The sequence below is a fragment of the Acomys russatus genome, chromosome 1 (assembly GCF_903995435.1).
Source record: "Acomys russatus chromosome 1, mAcoRus1.1, whole genome shotgun sequence".
NCBI classification, from domain to species: Eukaryota; Metazoa; Chordata; class Mammalia; order Rodentia; family Muridae; genus Acomys; species Acomys russatus.
The window spans coordinates 54,216,039-54,239,305 of NC_067137.1; the positions used below are offsets into that span (position 1 = coordinate 54,216,039).

General features: G+C 36.8%; 2 protein-coding genes across 9 annotated transcripts in view; one reads left to right on the forward strand and one right to left on the reverse strand.

Moving 5' to 3' along the window:
• Immp2l (inner mitochondrial membrane peptidase subunit 2) overlaps positions 1-23,267 on the forward strand; it is an 835,266-nt gene that overhangs the window by 376,683 nt on the left and 435,316 nt on the right. The window lies entirely within an intron of this gene.
• Positions 5,320-23,267, reverse strand: part of Lrrn3 (leucine rich repeat neuronal 3) — a 34,433-nt gene continuing 16,485 nt past the window's right edge. For both annotated transcript variants that reach the window (XM_051145136.1, XM_051145127.1), the window contains exon 2: positions 5,320-8,356. In XM_051145136.1, coding sequence (XP_051001093.1) covers positions 5,877-8,000 — 2,124 coding nt within the window. In that variant the 5' untranslated portion in view covers positions 8,001-8,356 and the 3' untranslated portion in view covers positions 5,320-5,876. The remainder of the gene's footprint in view (positions 8,357-23,267) is intronic.

The following is a 23,267-nucleotide window of genomic DNA, read 5'->3' on the forward strand; positions in this document are numbered from 1 at the left end:
GCACTTGTAGCTTTTGACACTCCGTTAGAATGCTTTGTACTCCTAAATTAGCTGTACTATGCCTTTCTTAATTATTATGATGATATTATTTTTATGTATTGAACTTTCCAGATTTATTTGTTAGTATCTACCTTTTCACTGTTTCTTTGATGCCAAAGGATTTGCTATGGCATCATTCCAAATATCTAGTAGTTGATATGGCTTCTAGTACGTATATCCCAGCAAATGGTAAATGGATCAAATACATGAGCAAATGACATGGGCCATGATTTGTCTCCCTGCTTAAAATCATTGCTTGGTGAGTATGGGAGAGATCAAGCAAAGCTAAGCATGTATGAAACTGCCAGGGTGAAGCCTATTGCTCTTTATGATACATTACAAATTAAGTTTTATAATGTGTTGTCGCTACTGCTTTCCAAATCATCTTACTTGGAAGTATCTCTACAGTCTACACAACTCACTTGGAAAGACAACAGTAATAACAGAAGCCAAGGTAGAAAGAGACAAGTCCTGAGCATAATAACTTTCAAGCACTTGTGACTACCGAGAAATTTAGTACATGTAAAATTATCCTCCCACCCCAGCTTAATGTTTAGGGATATCTTTATTTATGATAATATTTGTTTTAAACAGCCACCTCCATTCTTTGACTGGACGGTTTGAATGACTTTCTATTAAATGAGCCCCGCAGGTTCTAATCACATGGCCATGCTTATTTTTATTTAAGTTTTTTCCTGTTCCATTTATTACCAAACATTCCGTGTCATCTGAACCACATTAAGCAATGATATTCTCTCTAGAACTATAGCGTGTCATTCAAAACTGTGCTCTCCTGAGAGCCTGGAGGGTAAGTAGACTAGAAGGTGCTAAGTGCCAGATTGCCAGAGCACAGTGAGCTCTCACTCTAAGCTGTTGGGGTGGCTGTTTTTCCTTGACTGGTGTAGGAAAGGTAATCAAAGAATCTACCTCCTGGCAGAGAGATGGAAGGACTCCTTTTTTCTTTTTTCAGCATTTATTTTTAAACACAGAAGATGGCTTCTAAGATATATTGTTTTTTATGTGCTTGTAATCTGAGACTTGGAAAGCATATTTAGCTGATGACTGACCATCCTGCACTTACAACTAGAATCGTGTGAGAGAGAGGTGCTTGATAGATGAGATCTATCAGATAGATATTGGAATAATTACAGAAAGAAAATGATTACAGAAAGTAGGCCCTGGCTGTGTACTTACAGGGTACATGGCAAATATGCTTATTTAAATTTTTATTTATAACAAATTGCATAGAGTTTCTTTCTTCTTGGTCCTTCAAAAACAAAAACAAAAACAAAAACAAAAACAAAACAGAACTAGTATTGTTTGTCTTTGACAAGCAGTCGAAGAAATCCATCAAATTTTGTCCCCAATTCCTGGTGTAAAACTGAGATTGGAATATTTTAAATATATATTGATGTAGTTGATTAGGTGATAATAATGAGTTCTAATTATTCCATTTGAATGGCACTGAGCAAGGCCTTGTTTATGCTAGGAAAGTGTTATACTCTTGAGCTACATTTTCATGTCTCTTCATGGCGATGTGTTGTTGCCATTACCCAAGTAGGCCACGTCAGTGCTCAGGGCGGCCCAGGCATTACCATTGCTCATGGTCGACCCAGGCATTACCATTGCTCATGGTCTTGTATCTTTCTGTTCCTATATTTCCCATCCTATCCAGGGGGAAGAAACCCTACTTACCTTCTTTGCCACTATATTGATAGTTATATGGTAACATGGGATATAAAGTGGGAGTATTAATACTACATTCCATGAGTGAATTGGGTTTCTGTACAAGTGCACAATAGAATGATTAATTTTATATACATGAGTTCAAAAGGCATTTCTGAGAGAGGGCAAGTGAGAAAGGAAGAGAGAGTGAGAAATAAGTATCTTATCATATTTTGGCACCTAGTTATGAAGTTAATTTTTCTCATGTTTTTTAGGGGGGTTGTTTTTGTTTTTGTTTTTAAGATAGATATAAGTTTCTAAAAACCATTTCCCATTTTGAGTGTGACATTCAGTGTTGGTACAAGTTTCCTTTTTTCCCTTCTTCCCAAGTTAATATGAATGTGTACTGATACAGTAACATTTTTGAAGTGACATTTTATGTTACAGGAAAATATTTGATTATTAATTGATTGCTTCAGGAACTAAATGGATTGAGAATTCTGTGCTTCATTGGAGGGAAATCTAGTTCCCTCTACTCCATACAATTTTTAACATACCTATTTTATGCTATAATTACTTAATTTTTATTGATTATGTGAATTAAATGTTGCTAATAGAAAGAAGTCAGTCTTTTGTTTCCTACTGTTTTATGATTTTTGAAAGATTCGGAGGCTGTAATTTATTGCATCTGAATTGATCTGCTGATACTTTATAATAAGAACATGTTTTGGTGTCATCATAAAATAAGTGTTTCCTATGGAACATTAAGTATTAAAATGCTGGTTTATTTATCAATTGAGTAGCAAACAGGAATGAGATGGCTAGTGCCTTTAAGTTCTTTTGTAGATAAGAGGTTTTGCTTCTTGTTGCCTATATTTTTTTCTTTGTGACTATTAAGGATACATTTACTGTAAGTTTCTGACCTTAATCCAGTCCTAATACTGTGTGACATACTTTTGAAAAATAGTTTTGGTATGTTTGGTTACATTATTTTTAAGAATGTCACTTGAGAACTTTATAACAAATTCTGTCTCTCCCAGCTTAGTGTCATTGTCAACTTGTAACAGTCATTTATTATCCTTTCAAAATCATGTACCATCTATAATCATATGTATTGTACATGGATTCACCTGATAGCATAAAAAGTTAATTTGCATCAGCATCTTTGCATATATGAGATACTGTACTCTGATATTAGGACACCCAGGATATTACAAGTTAATAGGATATTTCATCTCCATATAGCAGCACAAGTTTTGTATAGGCAGTTTGTTGGTAATCAGGACTATTTTTGTGTTGTTTTGGCATGCCTGTTCTTCAAAAATCTGGAGTTTGGTTTGTACTAAAAATAACCCCATGAGACTATATCATTCATTTCAAATAATTTTGTATGAGATTATTTTTCCCCATGAAGATAAGTTCATGAATGAGCATTTTGGAGTTATAAGCTTCAGAATTTTTTTCCTATGTAAACTTCACTGCAACAGGTGATTCCATATAGTACAGTTCAACTGTATATGTGAGTCATTTGACTAGTGCACATTTAGTGTTATGACTATTTAGGATGATTTATAGGGAATATTAAATACTAGTCTCATTACTGAAGCAATATTCTTTTCTTTCTTGCTGATGCATTAGATTAAAATTTGAATAAAACCATAATATGCTTTAAGTACTTGCATCAATTTGTTGGTAACAAAAATCATTTTTATGTCTTCTACAATTTACTTATTAATTGGTCTAATACGTAGCTTGAAATGCCTTGTAAGCTGTTAAGTATGGCTGTGGTGATTCCTCATGAAGGTAAATTTAAAAGAAACACAAGATACATGCTCAATTTCTTGCTGACCTATACAATAACTGCATCCTAATAGGTCATATTTCAGCTCTTAAGGCTTTGATGAATAGCTGAGGCCCACAAAGCTCTGTCTGTGGTGATGAAACCTCTCATGATATATGAGCATTGTCTTACTGATAAATTCTCACGTCAGCTTCTGCGTGATAGTGATTCATCAGGTTGTAAAATCTGCGCTTGGAAAACACATTGAATTAACAAGTTTTATAGTTTGGTTTTGTTGAAATTAACACAGCTTGTCCTTTCACTTTAAAGAGTTCATAGCAATTACCTTCCACATTGTCAAAACCAGCTAGGATTTAATTAGAAACTGTCAATGCTAATACAAAAGAAATGTCTACTATCAACAAATACATTGATATGGCTGCCAGGTTGGGAGTGGTTACAGGCTGGTGACATGCTGAAGGTATTCACTCAGCTACGGTAAAGTGGTAAACACTTGATTAGCAACAGCACAACAGTTATTACTGTTAGCTCCTAGCTGGGGAGAAAAGCAATTTGCCTATTAGAAATATGGCTTGTTATTTAAGATTGGTGTTTATGATTAGAATACTTCCTTTTTCTAAAAACCATGCACTGGTTTTGCTGAACTGTTTTTATTGGTAAAATGACTGAAACTCTCAATCTCACTAGTTTTTGCTAAGTTTTCAAGTAAAAAATTTTTACTTCATATAAAGGATTTAAAAATGGTGTTTTCATTTTATAGTCTGAAATCATTTTAACGTGTTTTTAGACACTACAAATAGTTTGAGCAGATTACATTTTGTTGCTATATTTTGCCTCCATCATCAGGATTCATTCTTAATTAATAAAACTGTTTCCTAACTTTTTAAAATCAGTGATATTCACCAGTAAGCTCTGCTAACAAACGGTTCTGTCAGGGGAGTCATGACTTCATGGCCACCCTATGCTGCACAATAAGTGACTCTAGTTTGCACAGATAGAATATCTTTTATTTTATTTTACAGTAAACTCTGGAACCATTTGTATCAAATTGTTTTTATATTGGAATAAAGAAAACTCTAAATTAGAGTTCTGAAAAGTCAAACCTCATAAAGTTTCACTACTTATTCAGATTTTTGATGTTTTTAAAATTTTTAATTTGTTTACTTTACATCCTGATTATATCTCCTCCATTGTCACCTACCAATCTTGCCCTCCCTCCCTCATACGGTCTCCCTCCCTCCCCTAGTCCTCAGAAAGGGAAGCCCTCCTCTGACCTCAGCCTATCAAGTCTCATCTGGACTGCATGTATCATCCTCTTCCTCTGTAACCTGGCAAGGCTGCCCCCCTAGGCGGAAGTGATCAACTTGTGGGGGCCAGAGTCCATGTAAGAAGACTATTCAGATTTTGTAGTGAAATTTTAAAACCCTGTTGTTAAAATAGAATATGTGTTTCCTTACTGTGTTTGTAGTGTAGCAGATTATTAAATTATTTGTGACATTATTGAAGCTCATTATTTAAAATATCAAAGAGATGTGAAATATGTCTGGAAAAGTAAGTGCTACTGAAATGTGGCAAAAGTTTTTGTATAACACCACCTTACCTCAGTGTTGGATTTGCATCATTTGAACCTAATAATTAAATCCTCTTCCAAAAACTCTTTGTTGGGAAAAAAATCTTTAAATGCATTTATAATTTCCTGGAGGATTTATTTTTAAATGTGCTTTCCAAACCCAATAAAAGTCTCATTCTTTACATTCCAAATGTGAGTGTAGAAAACACCTTAAAAAACAAACAAACAAATAAAAAAAAAAAAAAACCCCACTGGTATCTAAATGACTTCTAATCAGATGATATTTCCCAGAAATTATTCTTTATTTAGAAACAAAAACAAGACAAAAGCAATTGATTTTAATCCAAAATGTATTTTCCATATAAAAGAGGTCCACATACTCACGGTGTCTACTCTACAGAGTGTGTCCTTTCCATCACACCACGTGTCAACTCAAGTGTATCTGGTCACTGCAAAAACTCGTGGCTAATGTGTGTAATACAACTCAGGGAGATAGCTCTCGTTTGACTACTCTTCTATACTTAAAAAAAATACAGAAATGTTTTCGTTCACGTTAACTGTAGTCCTGACATAAAAGTTACATGAAAGTTCTAGAAAATGGAGTTGTTTTATTTGGTTGCCACAGTACCCTTTGAAGGCAGCCAATTAAATGGCTGAAGTGTCTCGCGTTTCCATTGGTCTGGAGCGGCGTCAGTGCAGCTGAATCTTCTTTCCCAAAGGGACATTCCTCCGCCTGGTTGTTGTTTTGTCAGCACTACTGCAGCCTTGAGCTTTTCTTTGAAGTAGGTTTGGTTGCCTATTTTAGCACATATTTGTCGGCACGCCTAAAGCAGTTGCTTTTACTTCCACCGACACACCTTTTCCTTTGTCGGATTCCCAGAGGTTGACTAGAGGAGGGTAAAGCTCACTGAATGCCAGGGCTGGCTTGGAAAAGTGATTCACAGCATAGCTGTGTTCACCCTCTCGGTTCACTTCTTGTGAGATGCAGCTAAAAAGACACATCACACCAAGGATCCCCAGAAAGCCTCCAAGGCAGACCATAAGTACTGTGTGCCTCTTTTCATATTCTTTTCCATCGTGGTCCAAACTTTTTGTGGTGACATTCACACATTGTTTTCTGCTTTTCTGATGGATGGTGGGAATATCAATACAAATTTTGTACTCAGTTGATGGTTTCAGATGAGTAAGATTATATACCTTGACATCAGATGGTATCCGAGCACTTTGGGCTGCATGAGAGTCTTCAGTCTTGACAAAAGCTGTCCACTTAACACTGGATTTGAGAATTTTAGAGCTCGCTTTCCAAGACACCAGAACAGAGTTGGCCTGAATATCTCTTATTTTAACATCCAGTGACCCATTATTATCCTGAGGAACAGAACCTCCCACTTTGATCATAATGGACTTTAAGTCAGCACCAACGAGGTTAGTTGCTATGCAAGTGTATAGCCCCCCTTCCTTTGGGGTGATGCCACTTATGTCTAGGGTCCCTTCAGAGTGAACATAGAACTTCTCTCGCAGAGTATTTGGCAGTAGTTTTTGACCAGAAGGTGTGATCCAGTAGATTTCAGGCTGGGGTTCTGCAGTAGCTCTGCAGTGAAGGGACACATAGCTGTCAGCTTCTACATCCAAATTGGAAGGAAAGCTCTCAGGAGCTATAAGAGGGAGGCAAATTTCCATCATATCCCTGAAATGCACTTGCCGAACATTCTGGCCTTGGAATTCAGGTGGGTCCACGCAGAATAGAGAATCTGGTTCCATAAACCGAATGTTGGTTTTGTTCATGTTAATCCAGCGGATTACACAGTCACACCGGATGGGATTGCTGTGTATGCTGATTTCCTTGAGGTTGGGCAAAGACTCTATGGTTCCACGGTAGAGGGCACTGAGGGCGTTGCTGTTGAGCATGAGGGATTCTAGCTTGGGGAGTCTGAAAAATGCATTAGGGTGAATGTAAGACAACCTGGGGTTGTTAGTAGCTTCTATTTTTCTTAAATCTGGCAAGTTATCCACAGCAAGACTGTCAATGGAGACGAGTTCAGGCATGTTGTTTATCCCTAGCTCCTTCAAGTGTAGCATATTGCTAAAATCACCCCTTCGTATTCTGTTAATAGGATTTTTATTTAGATCCAAAAACTTGAGGTTTACAACTTTTTGAAGAGCAACCTGGGGTACCTTAGTAAGCCTATTATCATAAAAAGAGATACTTTCCAAGTTTTCCAGTCCAACCAAGGCATCATCTGGTATTTCCGTGAGATTTATGCCAGCTATTACCAGACTACGAAGCTTGAGAAGCGGGTGGAAGTTCATGTCTTTGATGCTGATGATGGGGTTGTCCCCAAGCATCAGAATCTCTAGGTTGGGAAGAGCATCAAACCACTTACTGCTGATCATCTGCAGCCTATTGGAATTGAGATGAAGTCGAAGAAGGTTGTGGAGGCCAATAAAGGCGCCCGGCGAAATAGTAGAAAGGAGGTTGTGATTAATATAGAGTTCCTGTAAATTGCTCAGTCCATACAGACACTTTTCAGGCAGCTCAGTTAGCTTGTTTTCCTCTAGGTACACAGAAAGAAGCTGTGACATCTTTTGCACATTAATATTGGTGACTGAAGATAAATTGTTTTGAGATAAGTCCAGGCCAGTCAGGTTTACTGGGAAGTCTGTGGAATGTTCAATCCTTGCAATATTGTTTGTCTGTAGGAGCAGAATCTGTGTGTCTGCAGGCAACCTGGCTGGGAAGTTGAAAAGCCCTAAGTCATTACAGTCCACTGTTGATGCTTCCATATAGGTGGATCTGGGGGTAAACCAAGGCCTGATTTCACATGTACATAATTGTGGGCAATCCACTTTTTTATCTACAGCCTGTACTAGTGTAGTGATAGCTAGGCCAAGTAGCACATGAATATGGAGTGGCATGTCCTTCATCTTAGCTTTTGTCTTCAGAATTTTAACAGGTCCTTAAGGATTCCAGTCCCTGCCAATAAGTTCAGTACGAGCTGACTGATGAGGGAAGTGTTTGCATCTGTCAAAGGATGTGTGCCATAGAACTGTAGGCGTTTTCTTCATGGAAATAGTTGTGAGTACCACAGATGTATTTTCCAAAAATTGCATGCATAGTGGAGAAAAGATGGTTGCTGTCTCTTCAGTGATAGAGCATTGATGGGCTCTTTGAAGAGGGTGAATGTGTAGATGGTCATAGGATGTGGAGCAATTCATTTACTTTTAACTCTAAGATTCAAAGCCCATGCTTTTCCAGTACTTGCAGAAGTTGAAGCATTATTCTAAATGAAATCAAAGGAAGAGAAAAAATTAGTTTAAGAGGACGGCCCATAAATAATGTTTAACTAACAATAATTATTTCACGTACATAATAATATTAGAAGTTACTATTATTTCAGTACATTTTGATGACTTTGCCCTTATTGTTGGCCCAGACATTAGGTGGAACAAGATAATTAATCTTCAAGAGACTGACATTTCATTAAGCATAATAAATATGCCTCCAGAGTTTTTCAGTTGGTTCAATTCTTTGTTTATATCTCTAATTTTACTTATTTTATTTTGCTTTGTCTTTAAGAATTAACTATCATGAAAAAATAGAAACAACCTTGAAGGTTCCTCCCTCAGAGTCAGCACTTGGAAGCCAAGTTTTTCCTGATTGCCAAATGAGCTAAGTAGTGATATTTAGCACAACTCCCTATTTTCATCCCTACCTCTCTCTAGAGCCTCCTTTGTATAAAGTGACTTGGGATTTGCAGAATTTGGAGGCTATCACATCTACTTTGCTGTAAATAAACTTACATAAAATTAACTTTGGCTCAGGATTTGATTGTTTTATCATTGAGAATGACCACTGGTATTTTTGTCGCAGAAAACAAGGAGTTCCAAAAGCAAATTACAGTTTGAGGTGCAGTCTGATTAACAAGATCCAGTATTGGTAGGTCTATGCTCCATCCAGGTGGATTGCCTGTGAACTGCCTCCACTCTCTTCACGTATTTTAGAGCTCCAGGTGTGGCTAGCCTCTTCATTTTGGGCTTATGTGGGTTATGACCCACAGGTTGAGATCGGCTGATTTTGTGGGTGTGGTGTGTTTTGACATATGGCACACAGAAATAATACTGTTTTATTATAATCAAATAATGTGCCTGTAGTTCCTCCCTCAGAGTCAGCACTTGAGAGCAAAATTATACCTGATTGCTGAATGAGCTAAGTAGTGATGTTTAGCACAGTTCTCTACTTCCATTCCGACCGACCTCTCTCTAGAGTCTGCTTTGTATAAAATGACTTGAGAGTTGTATCTGTGGCTCATTCATTTATAATTTCATGATATTTATTGAACAACTTCTATGTTTCAGTTATTGGGTTAATGGCCAGTATTTATAAATTATAACTTTCCATATAGACTCAAAGCACTAGTAAATAGTTTTTTAGAATACATGCAAGAGTGAGGCCAGAGATATGGGAATCTGTGGGAATGGCTCTGAAGAAAGCCAGCACTGAAGCCTGTACCTCTATGTCCAAGATGAAGGGAAAGCACAAAATTCATATCTGTGTTTTCACAAATCACTCAGCTGAGAATGAAGTATCCATGACTCCTGCCAGTTTATGGGTTGTATCAGATTTACTCATCTGTGTGAAGGGGAGCCTATATTCCTGAAAGTTAACTGGGATGTGGATTATTAAATGTCATGATTAATATAAGAATGCAACTTTTTCTTTAGAAATTATTTTTGTGGGTATCTTTGAATGTTTATATTTATTTTAATTAGAATATTTCTCTTGCTCATTCCATCAGTTGCATAGCCATAACCTGGAGACAGCAGAGTTTGAGTTAGGTTTGTCCAGAAGACTTTTGAATACGGTGTATAAGCTCAATATGTGTTTGAGCTAATATATGGAAAGAATCTGTCAGGGTGAGAAGCACAGCAGAGTATAGACATTTAACCTTTATTAGAATATTGACTTTTTTTATGCCCGTGGAAATGGCTATGATGCTTTTCACCAGCAGCTATTAGCATAGATATTTGCACAGTCCTAAGGCAGAAGCAATATTCTCTTGCATCTTACTGCTTCCAAGCTTCCAAGTCTCCCTGTTAGCAATTGTTTATGGTAACAATGGCCTTGCGAGATAGGTGCATAAGAAACTCCAAATAGCCATGTGCTCTTAATGGACAGACTCTGAAAGCTAGCAATATTGTCATCTCTCCTGCTGGAGATCTCACCTGCCTAAAAACATGTAGCTAATACACAATAGGGCTTGATTAGCACACAGTTTTCTAGCATGCCATGCTGCCTATATGAATAGAAATGAGGAGGTAATTGTAACAAACATTTAGTACAGTGGGATTCTTTTTCTTAGACTTGTTAAAACTCTCATCTTCAGATTTTGAAGTTTAGAAAACTTATTTTGCCAAAATTAGTAAGGATGAAGGTATGACTCACAAAACTAAATTCACATGGAACTCACTAATAAACAAAGAAGAAGTATCATTTTTATTTCAAGAAATGTGACTTAAAGAAAATATACAATTCCTAGGTCTACCGAATAGCACCATTACTCCATTAGAAAAACAGACATGGTAGTTTTCAGTGTACCAGAGAATGGATCATTTTACATACAATTTAAGCAATCCAATATGGTTTTTTAAAAAAGAACTTTCAATAAATGTAGCTGCTCCTATTTTCATTTATTTTACTACTTACACAAACCATATTACCTATACTTTTTCATAAGTCTGAAGTTATAATAAGTTAGCACCTTATGCGTGGATAGTTACACATCTGCAGCTCACGGATACAGGCTCAGCAGCAGCAGAGGTGGACTAGAGCTCTAGATTAGCAGTCATGAGAATGGCAACTGCCTCCTCTGCTACAGGGAACAATACTCATGCAGAGATGTGGCCTGAGTAACCTGGTCCTTTGTGTGATCCCAAACCCAAGTCCCTTGGCTGGAAGCTTTTTCTTTGTTACTTCTCACCTGCTATCTTAATTGTTGTTTCCATTTCTTTATGCCAGGCAGTGGTGGCACACACCTTTAGTCCCAGCACGAGAGGGGCAGAGGCAGGCAGATCGCAGTGAGTTCGAGGCCTGCCTGGGCTACAAAGTGACTCCGGGACAGCCAAGGCTACACAGAGAAACCCTGTCTCGAAGAAACAAACAAACAAACAAACAAACAAAAACCCAAATCAAGCAAATAAACAAAAAAGAATTTACACAAAATGAGGTTGTTTGTAATAGACAATATATATGGTAGGGCATTAGAGTATGTACAGCTACATATGACTGGTTATTCTTCTGCTAGGTATTTCATAGTTTGATTATTATTCCTAGAGTGTGAGCATTATGATTAGGATTATTGTTCAACTCAATTTATTTGATTATACCAATACATTTAATTGGTTGATCAGAACTTCATTAATAATTTTCTGATTAATAACCTACCTACAAATGTGTCTTTCCACAGTTTTTACTGAGTGATATCAAATCAAACAGTAATTATCATAATTTTAAAAATTGAGTCAAGTATCCGACAGTAAGCATCAGTCAGAAGGGAATAGAGAAGAGATGTACACCAGACTTTTGTGGCAATTATCCCCTGTTGTCTTGATATCTAAAAAAAGATAGAAATTTCACCTTTTTCTATGAAGTGTCTACTTGAAAGTGAGAAAATGATGGCTGTTACAGCCATTTTAAAATATAGCTATTTTTTCAACCTATGCTTTAGTTTTGCTACTAAGAAAATGTTTTCCACTATTGGCCGCTTGAGGATTTGGGCTGTATAGTAGATTTTAAAAGAGCTTTCTTCCTTTTCTGAAAAATTTAAAAAATAACTGATTATACAATTAAAAGTAAGTTGGGCAGCTTAAATGCACTCTAAGTAAGTTTCTCAAAACTTTGTAGAACATTCTCACCTTTCTCCCCGCAACCGCAGCTCTCTAGCTGCCGTTCCCTGGTTTTGATCACACGGAATGAAAGAGAGAGACCTTTGAAAATCATTTCAAATCTAGGAAACTGTAAACTAGATCATGACTGATATTCTTAAATAATTTCCTGTATTCCATCATTTATCAAGGATTTCATACTTCAGGGAAAAATCTGTATTTTGACTTAAGTCTTAAGTATTTAAGGAGTAGATAGTATGAATTGACTGAGGAATGCATAAAAGTAGTTAATGTGCAGAGAAAATTTATTACTCTTTTCCTTAAAATGTGGTAATCAAGCCTATGCAGATAAGTGTTACTGCAACAGAGTGCAGTTTTTCTAAGTGACTGAATTTTTTAGTGTGATCAGACATTGGGAACTCAAGTGGTTTCTGGTTTTTTTTTTTGTTTGCTTTAGTCTTTTTGTTTTTGTGGCGAACTATTTTAAAACATTATCTTTTTAAAATCTTTTAGTCCTAAAGACACATATTCATATGTTAAAGCAAGATAAATTGAAATTGAATATTTTAAAAGTTTAAATAATATTTAATGTTATAAATGGAAATTTTATCCTTTTTTTTAATATGTGGGAGCTACGAACATGCTTCTACATGGTTAGAATGACTCTGACGTGTTCAAAGTGCCCTTTCCGTGGACCTTGTCATGTGTTCTCCTTTCCATTTATCATCCATCCAACCTGCAGTAAATAACTAGGGTGTATATTATATTAATTAGTCTGTTTATTTTCACTCTACAAATCACTTTATTTTTAAAACTGGAAAAATATTAAAAAGATATTTATTATAGTTGTCCAGCTACCCCAAACCTTTTTTGTGGCCTGATTGACCCAATTTAATTCCTTTCTTTTTTTTAATTTAAGAAGCACTTGGAAACATGGGATACTTTTTACTAAAGTGCTTTGTGCTCTCTGAACATTTCTCCTATTGCCTTCCCATGCAGATTTTGCCTGCAGAAGAGCAACAGGCTTAAAATGTTTTATATGGAACACTGACAGCATGAGGCATCCCAATTTAGTTCAGTGAAAGAAGTCAATTTTAAGACTTCTCATATCTTTTTTTTTTTAATCCCTGTGGACACTCACCATAGCTGAGATTTCTTTCTAGTGCATTTTTAGATGAGAATAAAAAAAAGTTCTAGATGTGATTACATATGGACTCTTTATGGAGACAAGTCTTGAGACCTCTGCAGTGGAGAGAGCACTGTCCTGGTCCGTCTTTGTCTGTGTCACTAACTGATGACCTATTTGAGGCAGGCAGTGTCTTCTTACAAAATTCTCAGTGGATCAAGCCAATTAGGAGGATGCTGCACAGTAGATTACATTTACAATAAAGGCATATGTAGTGGCCTCTGGGTATACTGAAGAAAGAATGCATAATTCTGTGTGTACATTTGGGGTAACTAAAATGTTATCTGGTCTTTTATGATGTTTATAATAGAATGTTACTTTTAGGGTAGTGAAGAAACAGGTGAACAAAAAAAAAATTAAAACCTACTGTCTTTTCAATGAAGTTTTACAATTCAAAAGCTTAAGAACAAAGTGTGCCTTTTGCTTGTACCTCATTATGAGAGTTATAAAGGCTGCACCATGTGCGGGAGAAACATTTTGATACTTGATTCAAGGGGAAAATTGGTGAAGGTAGAAAGTTGCCATGGCTACATTAAAACCCAGCTTTCCCCTTTCTTCTATAACAAGTTGCTATCTAAGTTCATTTGTATAAAGATCTTTAAATCCATTCTCCTATTATCTGACTTTAGAGTTCCTTGTTGTAACATTCAGCCTTTATTCAGTTCTAATAGAAGGTTTCATAACCCCAAATAATCATTAAAATTTACTACACACATCCCTAATAATACAACCTTTCTTTTTCACTTAGGAAATATTTATTTTCTAGTCTCTCAAACCCAGTTATCTGAACTTGTCACTATTTAGAAAGTGGATATTTCAAATATTTATAATTAAAACATTGCCCCATTTATTGAATAAGGTAAAATAACTTGTTTTACATAAAGAAACATGGCACTGGTGTTTCAGACACTTTTGTAACTAAGGAGAGAATACCCTTTCTCCCGTGTTGCAAATTACTGATTTTTTTAAAACTTAGAAATTGGATTATATGATACCTGAAATCACTTCACATTCTAATTTGATATGATACATGACAGTAGTCTGTGAATAAAAATATTTTAAGGTGTTTGGTAATTGTCTAGGTGCTAATTCATTTGACCTTGAGATTCTGTGTTTGGTCATGTTTGTATTTGGTACTCTTATCCTGCACCATTAACCAATGAGGACCACTGAATTTTACTCAGAATGGGCCTTAAAGGCTATCAAATTAGTTGTCTGTCGTTATTACTGATTAACCATCTGCCATTATCAGCACTTGATTTCATGATTATATCTACATGGCAGTGCATGAAGGAGAGCGTCACTTCTGTCACGAGTGAAGGCTGACTACCAACCTGGGAGGCAAACAGTCTGGGTTTAGATGCCTTGATTGGAACACAACCAAGGATTCAAGTCTCTTCGTTTTGCCTCCAAATGTTTCTCAGCCACTAAGATCCACTAGCGTTGCAAATTGTTGCTGAAAGAACACCTTTCACCTGCCTGTTTTCTAGGGTGAGGGTGCTTTCCAAGTCTACAGGCTCATTGCTTTGGTGGATGTTGCTAATTTTGTTTGTTTTCCCTCCAATCCTAACCCTTTCTTCCAATGAAGGCAGATAGGCATTGTGAAAGAAGGACAATAATGAGAAAGCTGTCTGGGTACCTGGCTGTAAGTTTGCTGTGCATCTCTGACAAAGCAGATTACCCTCTGAGCTTTAGTTTCATACAAAAAAAGTGTATTTCAGTCTGAATTTTCATGTTTCCATATGGATTGTTAGTAGTGTGCAGGTACCAGAGCCTTCTTGAATGAAGCCTTGCTATTATGAAGAAGTCTGCTACTTAGAACTAGCTGTAGAGAGTGAAGGATGCTGCCAGAAGCCAGGGAGGATTCTTACTGGTGCTGTGATTTCTGGATTGTCACAGATTAACCAAGTGTTTGCAGTAGGAAAAGAATTCTTATGTATATTTATTTTTAATTATAGTTTTTGCTCAACCAAGCACTTAATTAGTATATTATATGTGAAAATGATTTTTTAGTATAATTAGCAGAACACGTGACATCCTAAACTGCAGACTTTGTTTTTGTGCTTGGGGTATTTCTCTGGGCATCTCTCCATGCATTGGGGAAGTCTGATTTACATCAGAGCTGTACTTTGTTTAGTATTATTTGAGATTCTGTGAGTATTGGTTTCTTCATATCCATTCTAACTGCTCCTTTATCCTACTCTTGTTTAGTGGTCCTTACATGGTGGTTACATAGGCATAGTTGTCTGCCTCTTTAGGGGAAAGGGTTCATTGTGGCTCCTCTTCACACCGACTCATCTTAGATTGAAGGGCCATGATCCCATATTTTAAAAAGATGAAATCTTGTTTGAGGTTGTCATTGAGCTATATATAGATCTCTATGTGGAAGATGCTCTTTGTTAAATTACAAATACACTAGTTACAGAATATTATAAAATATGCATATTTAAGAATGAGGAGACCTTGTGACCTCTAGTGGTTTTATTTGCATAATGAATTACCTTCAGGCTCTATAATTATATGATTTTCATAATAACCTTATATCCATTCCAAACCATTTTATTGTAGTCCTTTGTGAAGGCATAATAACAGATGTTTGAATAGACTGTGAGGGGTGTATGTCGAAATTTCATGATACTCTTAGATTCTTGTTACATTTACTTGTTACATTACTTGTTACATACTTGTTACATTACTAGGAATGATACTCTCATTCCTAGTATTACTAACCCTAACACTGCTATTATTTATACCTAATTATCTCGAGTAATTTCAATAATAATAAACACCCCAACAAACAAAGATCACCCAGCTACAACCATTAATCAAATAGCACAACTATGTATAGCTGCAACCCCCATTCCCCCTTCCCCTATAATACCCGAATCATCTACCTCATAAACAGCTCAACTGTCTATATCATAAACCTCCACCCCTAACTCAACATTGTTACAATAACCAGCAACATACACCATAAGTAACTCCACAATAAACCCTAAAACCAATACACTTATAACCAATCAATTAGAACCCCAAGTCTCAGGATACTCCTCTATAGCCATAGCAGCCGTATAACCGAACACAACCAACATACCACCCAAATAAATAAAAAAACACAATCAAACCTAAAAAAGACCCCCCAAGACCCAACACCATAAAACAACCCACACACCCACACAAAATTAAGACCAAACCCCCATAAATAGGAGAAGGCTTCAATGCCAACCCCAAGCAACCCATTAAAAAAAACAGAACTCAAAGTGTAAATATAATTAGCCATTATTCTTACATAGCACTTAACTATGGCCAATGACATGAAAAATCATCGTTGTAACTCAACTACAAGAACACTAATGAAAAACATATGAAAAACACACCCATTACTAAAAATTATCAACCACGCATTCATCGACTTACCTGCACCCTCTAATATCTCATCCTGATGAAACTTCGGATCCCTATTAGGCGTATGCTTAATAGCACAAATTGTCACAGGACTGTTCCTAGCAATACACTATACCTCCAACACCTCAACAGCATTTTCATCAGTAACTCATATCTGCCGAGATGTAAACTACGGCTGACTAATCCGATATCTCCATGCAAATGGGGCCTCCATATTCTTCATGTGCTTATTCATACACGTAGGATGAGGTATTTACTATGGTTCTTACACCTTCACAGAAACCTGAAATATCGGCATCATTCTACTGTTCGCCGTAATAGCAACTGCATTTATAGGATATGTACTCCCATGAGGACAAATATCTTTCTGAGGAGCTACAGTCATCACCAATCTTCTCTCAGCAATCCCCTACATTGGTACTAACCTAGTGGAGTGGATCTGAGGAGGATTTTCAGTAGACAAGGCCACCCTCACACGCTTCTTCGCATTTCACTTTATTCTCCCATTCATTATTGCAGCTCTAGCCATAGTCCACCTACTGTTCCTTCACGAAACAGGCTCCAATAACCCCACTGGAGTCAACTCCGATGCAGACAAAATCCCCTTCCACCCATACTATACAGTAACAGACCTCCTAGGTGCTTTCTTCATACTAACAGCCCTACCCTTGTACTTTTCTCCCCTGACCTTTAATATGTTTTTCGAGCTGTATTATACATATAGTTTCGATAGGATCACAAGTAATCTTTTAAATGACTCTAGGACCTGATCAAATACCAGTTTGTGGAAATTTTGAGATTGTGTGTGTATGTGTGTGTGTGTGTGTGTGTGTGTGTGAATGTGTGTGTATGTATGTGTGCATGCATGTGTGTGTGCATGTGTGTGTGAATGTGTGTGCATGCATGTGTGTATAGATGTGTATCTTTGTGTGTGTGTGCATGTGTGTGTGTGAATGTGTGTGTATGTATGTGTGCATACATGTGTGTGTGCATGCATGTGTGTGTAGATGTGTATGTATGTGTGTGTGAATGTGTGTGTATGCATGCATGTGTGTATATGTGTGTATGCATGTGTGTTTGTGTGCATGCATGTGTGTGTCTGGGTCTGGGTCTTTGTGTATCTGCTCATGTGCTTGCTAAGGACTTCTACCCTCTGTCTATACTAAGCAAGTGCTCTCTTAATTACAAAACTTTGGATATTATTTTTAACTATTATAAGAATAAATCACATACATATGATATGACAAATATTTTCTTATGAAAATGTGCACATGTGCTGGGATACTTTATTTATGTTCAGAAAATCCTGAGAGTCATTTATGCACTAGTTTCTAACTATTTCTAGTTTGTATTCTTTTCTAAAGATGTTTTGGTTGAGTGTCAATTTATATTTTAATATTCGCATAAGTCATAGAAAAGTTCTTTCCAAATGTACTTTCTTAACATTTAGGCCTCCTTCTTGTGGTTTACTTACAGTTTATTTGGGAAGTAGGTAAAATGGGTTGATCTGTGACAGATGCCACGTCTTTCCTATCAGAGGATGATCCATCAAGGATTGGCTATCACATTCTGGCACACTCTCTTGATGGTGTGACAGGAAAAAAGGCTCCTATCCTACCATGTGGCATCATGATTTGGAAATATATGTCTGATATAAATCTACGTTCAATTACTCTTTATTATAATGAAAGTATTGTGGTTAATTAACTCAATAACTCAAGTAATTTATATATTTTTTAATTCATTGGAAGACAGTCAAAATGTCTCCTCTTTGTATTTGCTAGCCTTTGAATTCTCTGACAATTGGGCATTTGTCAGGTAAGGTTAAAACAACAACAACAACAACAACAACAACAACAATAATAATAATATAGAGACATTCTAGCTTCATTTTATTTTAGAGCCACACGTGCAGGCTTTGCTTTACACCAGGATAGGTGCAATAGGCATCCGTGCGTAAACCCCCAAACAAGTCTTAATCTATCTTGGTTTCCACTGGGAAAGGAATCTGTTGTATCAGCCATGTCATAATGGGCAATAGTCAAAAGATATCCTCAGATTTTTCTTCCTCTTTGATAAACCCCAGTTGGAAGAAACAGGAAGTCAGTCGCCTGTGAAGACGGGGAGGAAATCTCTGGATAAGAAGCCAGTCACATAGTGTACTCAGAGGTGGAAGCATGGTTTAGGTGTGATCCTATCACAGAGCAGTCAAGGTCAGTTTTTAGAGGATTTTTAACAGCAGTTCAGATTTATGGGCCTTGGGTTTTTAGATTTTGTCCCAAATATAATAAAATTTTGACACTTATTACCTCTTTTTAAATTGTTCCTTCTCCAAATCATGGTCTCTCTTTAGTAGTTACTGTTCTATGTCTCTCTATCTCTGTCTCTGTCTCTCTCTCTCTCACACATACACACACACACATACACACACACAGAAACACATGACAAATGGCTGAGGCCATTTAGTGTTTCTTATGGATATGCTAACGTGAAAAGGGGACATTTTGTGGGAGCCCAACCCATGGACAAAGAATTACAAGCAACTAAAGACTGCTGAGAGCAGGAGAAATGTCTTTTCTAGGCGTGAGGCCTCTAATGGCTATCCAATGCCAAGTCGTCATCCCTAAAAACATATACTCATTTGCTAAACAAAAAAAAAAAAAAAAAATATAGAATTTCAGTGTTATTGCTGAAACTTGAGAAAATAACCTATATTTTGAAAGGAAGTAAAATAATAATCTGATCTTGTGGTCAAATCCTTTCCTCAAATGCTATAAGAAAAGCTGCAGGACCACATTTTCAGGTGATAAGGGTCTTCAGCTCTTGACTGACGTGACATCATTGATGCATCATGCTTTTCTGTCTTCTCTACCTAAGGGAGTAGGCCATACAGATGTGGCCTGTATTCTTAATTCTCTATAATGAGCCTGGAACAGTTTGTATTTTAACTTCAAAGTTGTGCCAAATTTCCCTCGTGCTCCATGGCTTTCCCGTTATGCTCTTGACAATTTGCTTAAAGCAGCTTTACTGTATCTTTGTCCAGGGACTACAAAGATTTTAAAATAGAATAACACAAACCCAATTGAAACTTGAAAAAAGCTTCCTGAATTACAGCTTGGAGTTTCAAAAGCAATCTTTTAAGCAAGGCATGGGTGCAGCTTTCGTGTCTGTGTGCATGTTTGTACATATTACTGTGTAGACATCCCTTTCTGCACTGACTGTGCCCCTAATGCTTCCGTTGGGATATGCTGATTTCAGATTACCTAGTGCCATTTTCATGTTACCCTTTCTTTTTTTATTTATGATATTAGTCACTGAAGCTAAGGTCTTGTGAATGGTAAAAAAAAAAAAAAATTCTCTACCACTGCTGAAACATTGAAAATGTCTAAAGAGCAGACAAAGTTAGTTTCTGATAGTTTCTGGGTCTATCAAACTGCAAATTCATTTCTGATTCTTTCTAGGTCTTTCTAGGTCTTTCTAGGTCTTTCTAGGTCTTTCAAACTTTATGTTTTATTTCTTATTTCATTCACTAACATCAAAAACACCATGAGCAATCAAATCTTTCCTCAAGTTTGAGAATGGTTGGACAAGTCATAAAAATAAGTCTCTCAGAGTCAGACAGAATGTGGCATGTAAAGATGTTTTTATTGTTTCAAGGGTTCGCCGACAGTAAGGCAGGTTAACTCCTGGCAACACCCAGCCTACCTCAAAGAAGATGTTGAACGCCAAAGAACCAACCTCCTTATGGAGTTGGCTTCAAATGTGGCAAATCAGCCACTGGGCAAAATGTCCTCGTTTCAGCTACAGACAGAATTCTGCCGAAAAATGGGCAAGCTTGCATGCAGGCAGAGTCGACAGGCAGACTCTGCCAAGACAGGGTAAGCAAGTCCTCAATAGTTCCTGCCTCACAAATACGTCTGTCAGATATACTGGGCCAGAAGGCTGAAGATGATGCTCCAACATTATAGTGTTGGGTGACTGTTCAGGCAGCAAGCCGTCTCTGTCACTTTTTTCACTTTGGAAGCTACTAACCTGCACTTCCTGTTTACTCAGGTAATTAATTTTATTCCTTCTCAAGTCTCTCATTGGGTTGAAAACCAGATAGTTTAGCTTTACAATCAACCTTATTTGTTTAGAGGCTTAAGATGTTTTTAGGTCTAAATAGATGTTTTAAATTGATAGAGACGAGATATGATAGATATTGATTGACATTCATAATTTTAGACTCACCAAGATAGGAAATATGTTTTCTTCAATGTTGCCAAATACAAAAAGCTAAAACATTATGAATGTAACATTAATATAATTCCTGATTGTATCATCGTTCTTCTTGCTCAGTGTAGTTTATTTTATATATGTGTAATAATATAAATGTATATGTAAAAATTACAAAAAACCCCTGAATCTTTAAATCTTAATAGAGAAAGGTGTTTTTTCTTTTTTAAACAAAGCCGTACATTTGCACCCACTTTACTTAGAAGCCTGGCCTCAGCTCATCTCATCTTATGTATGGATCAAGAGGAAACTAGAAGACCAATCCACTTCTTAGAGGAATCTCTTAGCAAATTATCCTTAAATAATTTGGACTGTCATTTGAGAGCATCACTTTGCATCAAAGTTCTCCACAGTGCAATGGCAGCTTCAGTGTAGGACACTAAGCATTCTTCAATACTATTTGAATTTTCCAGTTGAATGATGCAAAGACATTTTCCCTTTATCATCACGTAACCTGACATTCTGAATCCTTTCTCTTTGGTTCACTTAACTATACTATTGTATTGGGACCAAATATAACTATTTTGTAAAATACAGTTATTTCCTTTATGACAATCTCCTACAACAGACAACTCATATTGCCCAATGAGGTATTTCTCAATATGAGCTTCATATTATGGAGCATACTGGGCCACTGAGGTGGCTCACCACGTGAAGGCACTTACCACCAAGCCTGACTACCTGAGTTTGATCCATGAGGCACACATGGTGGAAGAAGAGACATGGCTTTTAAGAGCTGTCCTCTAGCCACCACACATGTGCTCTGAGGCATGTGCCCAAACCCAAATAAAAATACAAAAATTAAATATATATATATATATTTATACACATATATTTCATCATTTCTGCTGCTTGGATTTTCTTAGAGGCTATAATATTGTTTTGGTCAAAAGTGCCACATCTCATATGAGAAGTAAATTACACTCAGAATAACGGAAGTGTGAAAATGCACATTCTAGGTGCCCTAAGCTTTGCTATTTCTCTTAATTGCATGAAGAATGGATTCTAAATGGTGTTTCATTTCTGCAGTGTAGATTACTTGCAGTGTCCATGAATAGACAGGGTTTTGATACTCTACTCATCCTTCTAGTTTTCACTGTAGCTCTTGGCCTAAAGATTCTTTTAAAGGCCCTTATTATTTCTATTAACAACAATGAATGGCAAAAGCAACAGCAATGATCAAACTAATGAGAATCTACTTCATAATATTGCAGTCCAGCTTCCAGCCATGGCTCTGTGTGGGTCCTACCATAGTCCTGACAGTAGATGTAGCCACACCCACTTCTCAGGTGGCAGAGAGAGGTTTAGATGAGTTGGTCCAAGCTGAAGGGGCTGCTAAGCAGCACCTCTTAGCTTTATTTCAAATCTTGCCATTTTTAGCTTAGTTCATGCTGCATAATGATCTATTAGGCACACATAGGTCCTTCATTGACCACCTTAGTGCGTAGAGAGCCTAGTACCTTAAGTGCCACTAAAATACCTTCATGCTAGCCCTGTGTCTTTCCCAGTTCGTGAGCACAGACCATGCTTTTTACTTCTATTTAAACTTAGTGGGGAAGAAAAATTAATGGTTTCTTACATAGCAGTGAGCAAATAAAATAGTGTTGAATGTCATTTATAAAATTCGGCTTTAATTCTTTTATTTAATAATGCCTTATTTATAGATTCCCTCATTGAAATCTTCATTTTTGACAGGCTGTCATTGCTTTTGTAGAATAGTCAAGACTTTAAGAAGCAATGTGCTTGCTTTTGTTTTTTGCTTTCTTCCCATTATTCCTGCTGGAATATTACTTCTTCAATAGCTTCCTATTTTGTTTTGTATTTCATTTTATAGATATTATTAAATGTACTTATTTGCTTAGTGTGTGTGTGTGTGCACTCACACACACATACCCACATGTGTGAAATGTACATGCCATGGTATATGTGTGGAAGTGAGAGGAAGGCTTGTGTTAGTTCTTACTTTCTACCACATGGGTTCCAGAGATTGAACTGAGGCTATAAGTTTGGCAGTATGTGCCTTTATCAACTGAGCTATTTTGCTGGCCCCCATTCTGTATGTCTAATACCTAACTAAAGTAGTGGATGGCACTGTGCCTCCGTGTCTACTAAATGAGTAACTGACTGGATGAACTGAGTGATTGCATACCATTTTTCTTAATTATACATTATAATGATATACTTTTTAAATAAGCTGCTATACAAGGCAGTCATTTTACCTTGCTCATCTCACTCTTGCAGTGTGGGTGAGTAGGATGCTGAAGGAGGATACAGACTTGGCAAATGAGACATCAGTATGCATGTATTTTATTTCAGGACACTACAAAACTGTAACAAAACCCACATGAAAAATACTATCATACGAGGAGTTATAATTAAATCACACTGTTGAAAAACAATCCTTAAAACCTCCAACCCTATCTCTCCTGTGTAAGATCTTCAGT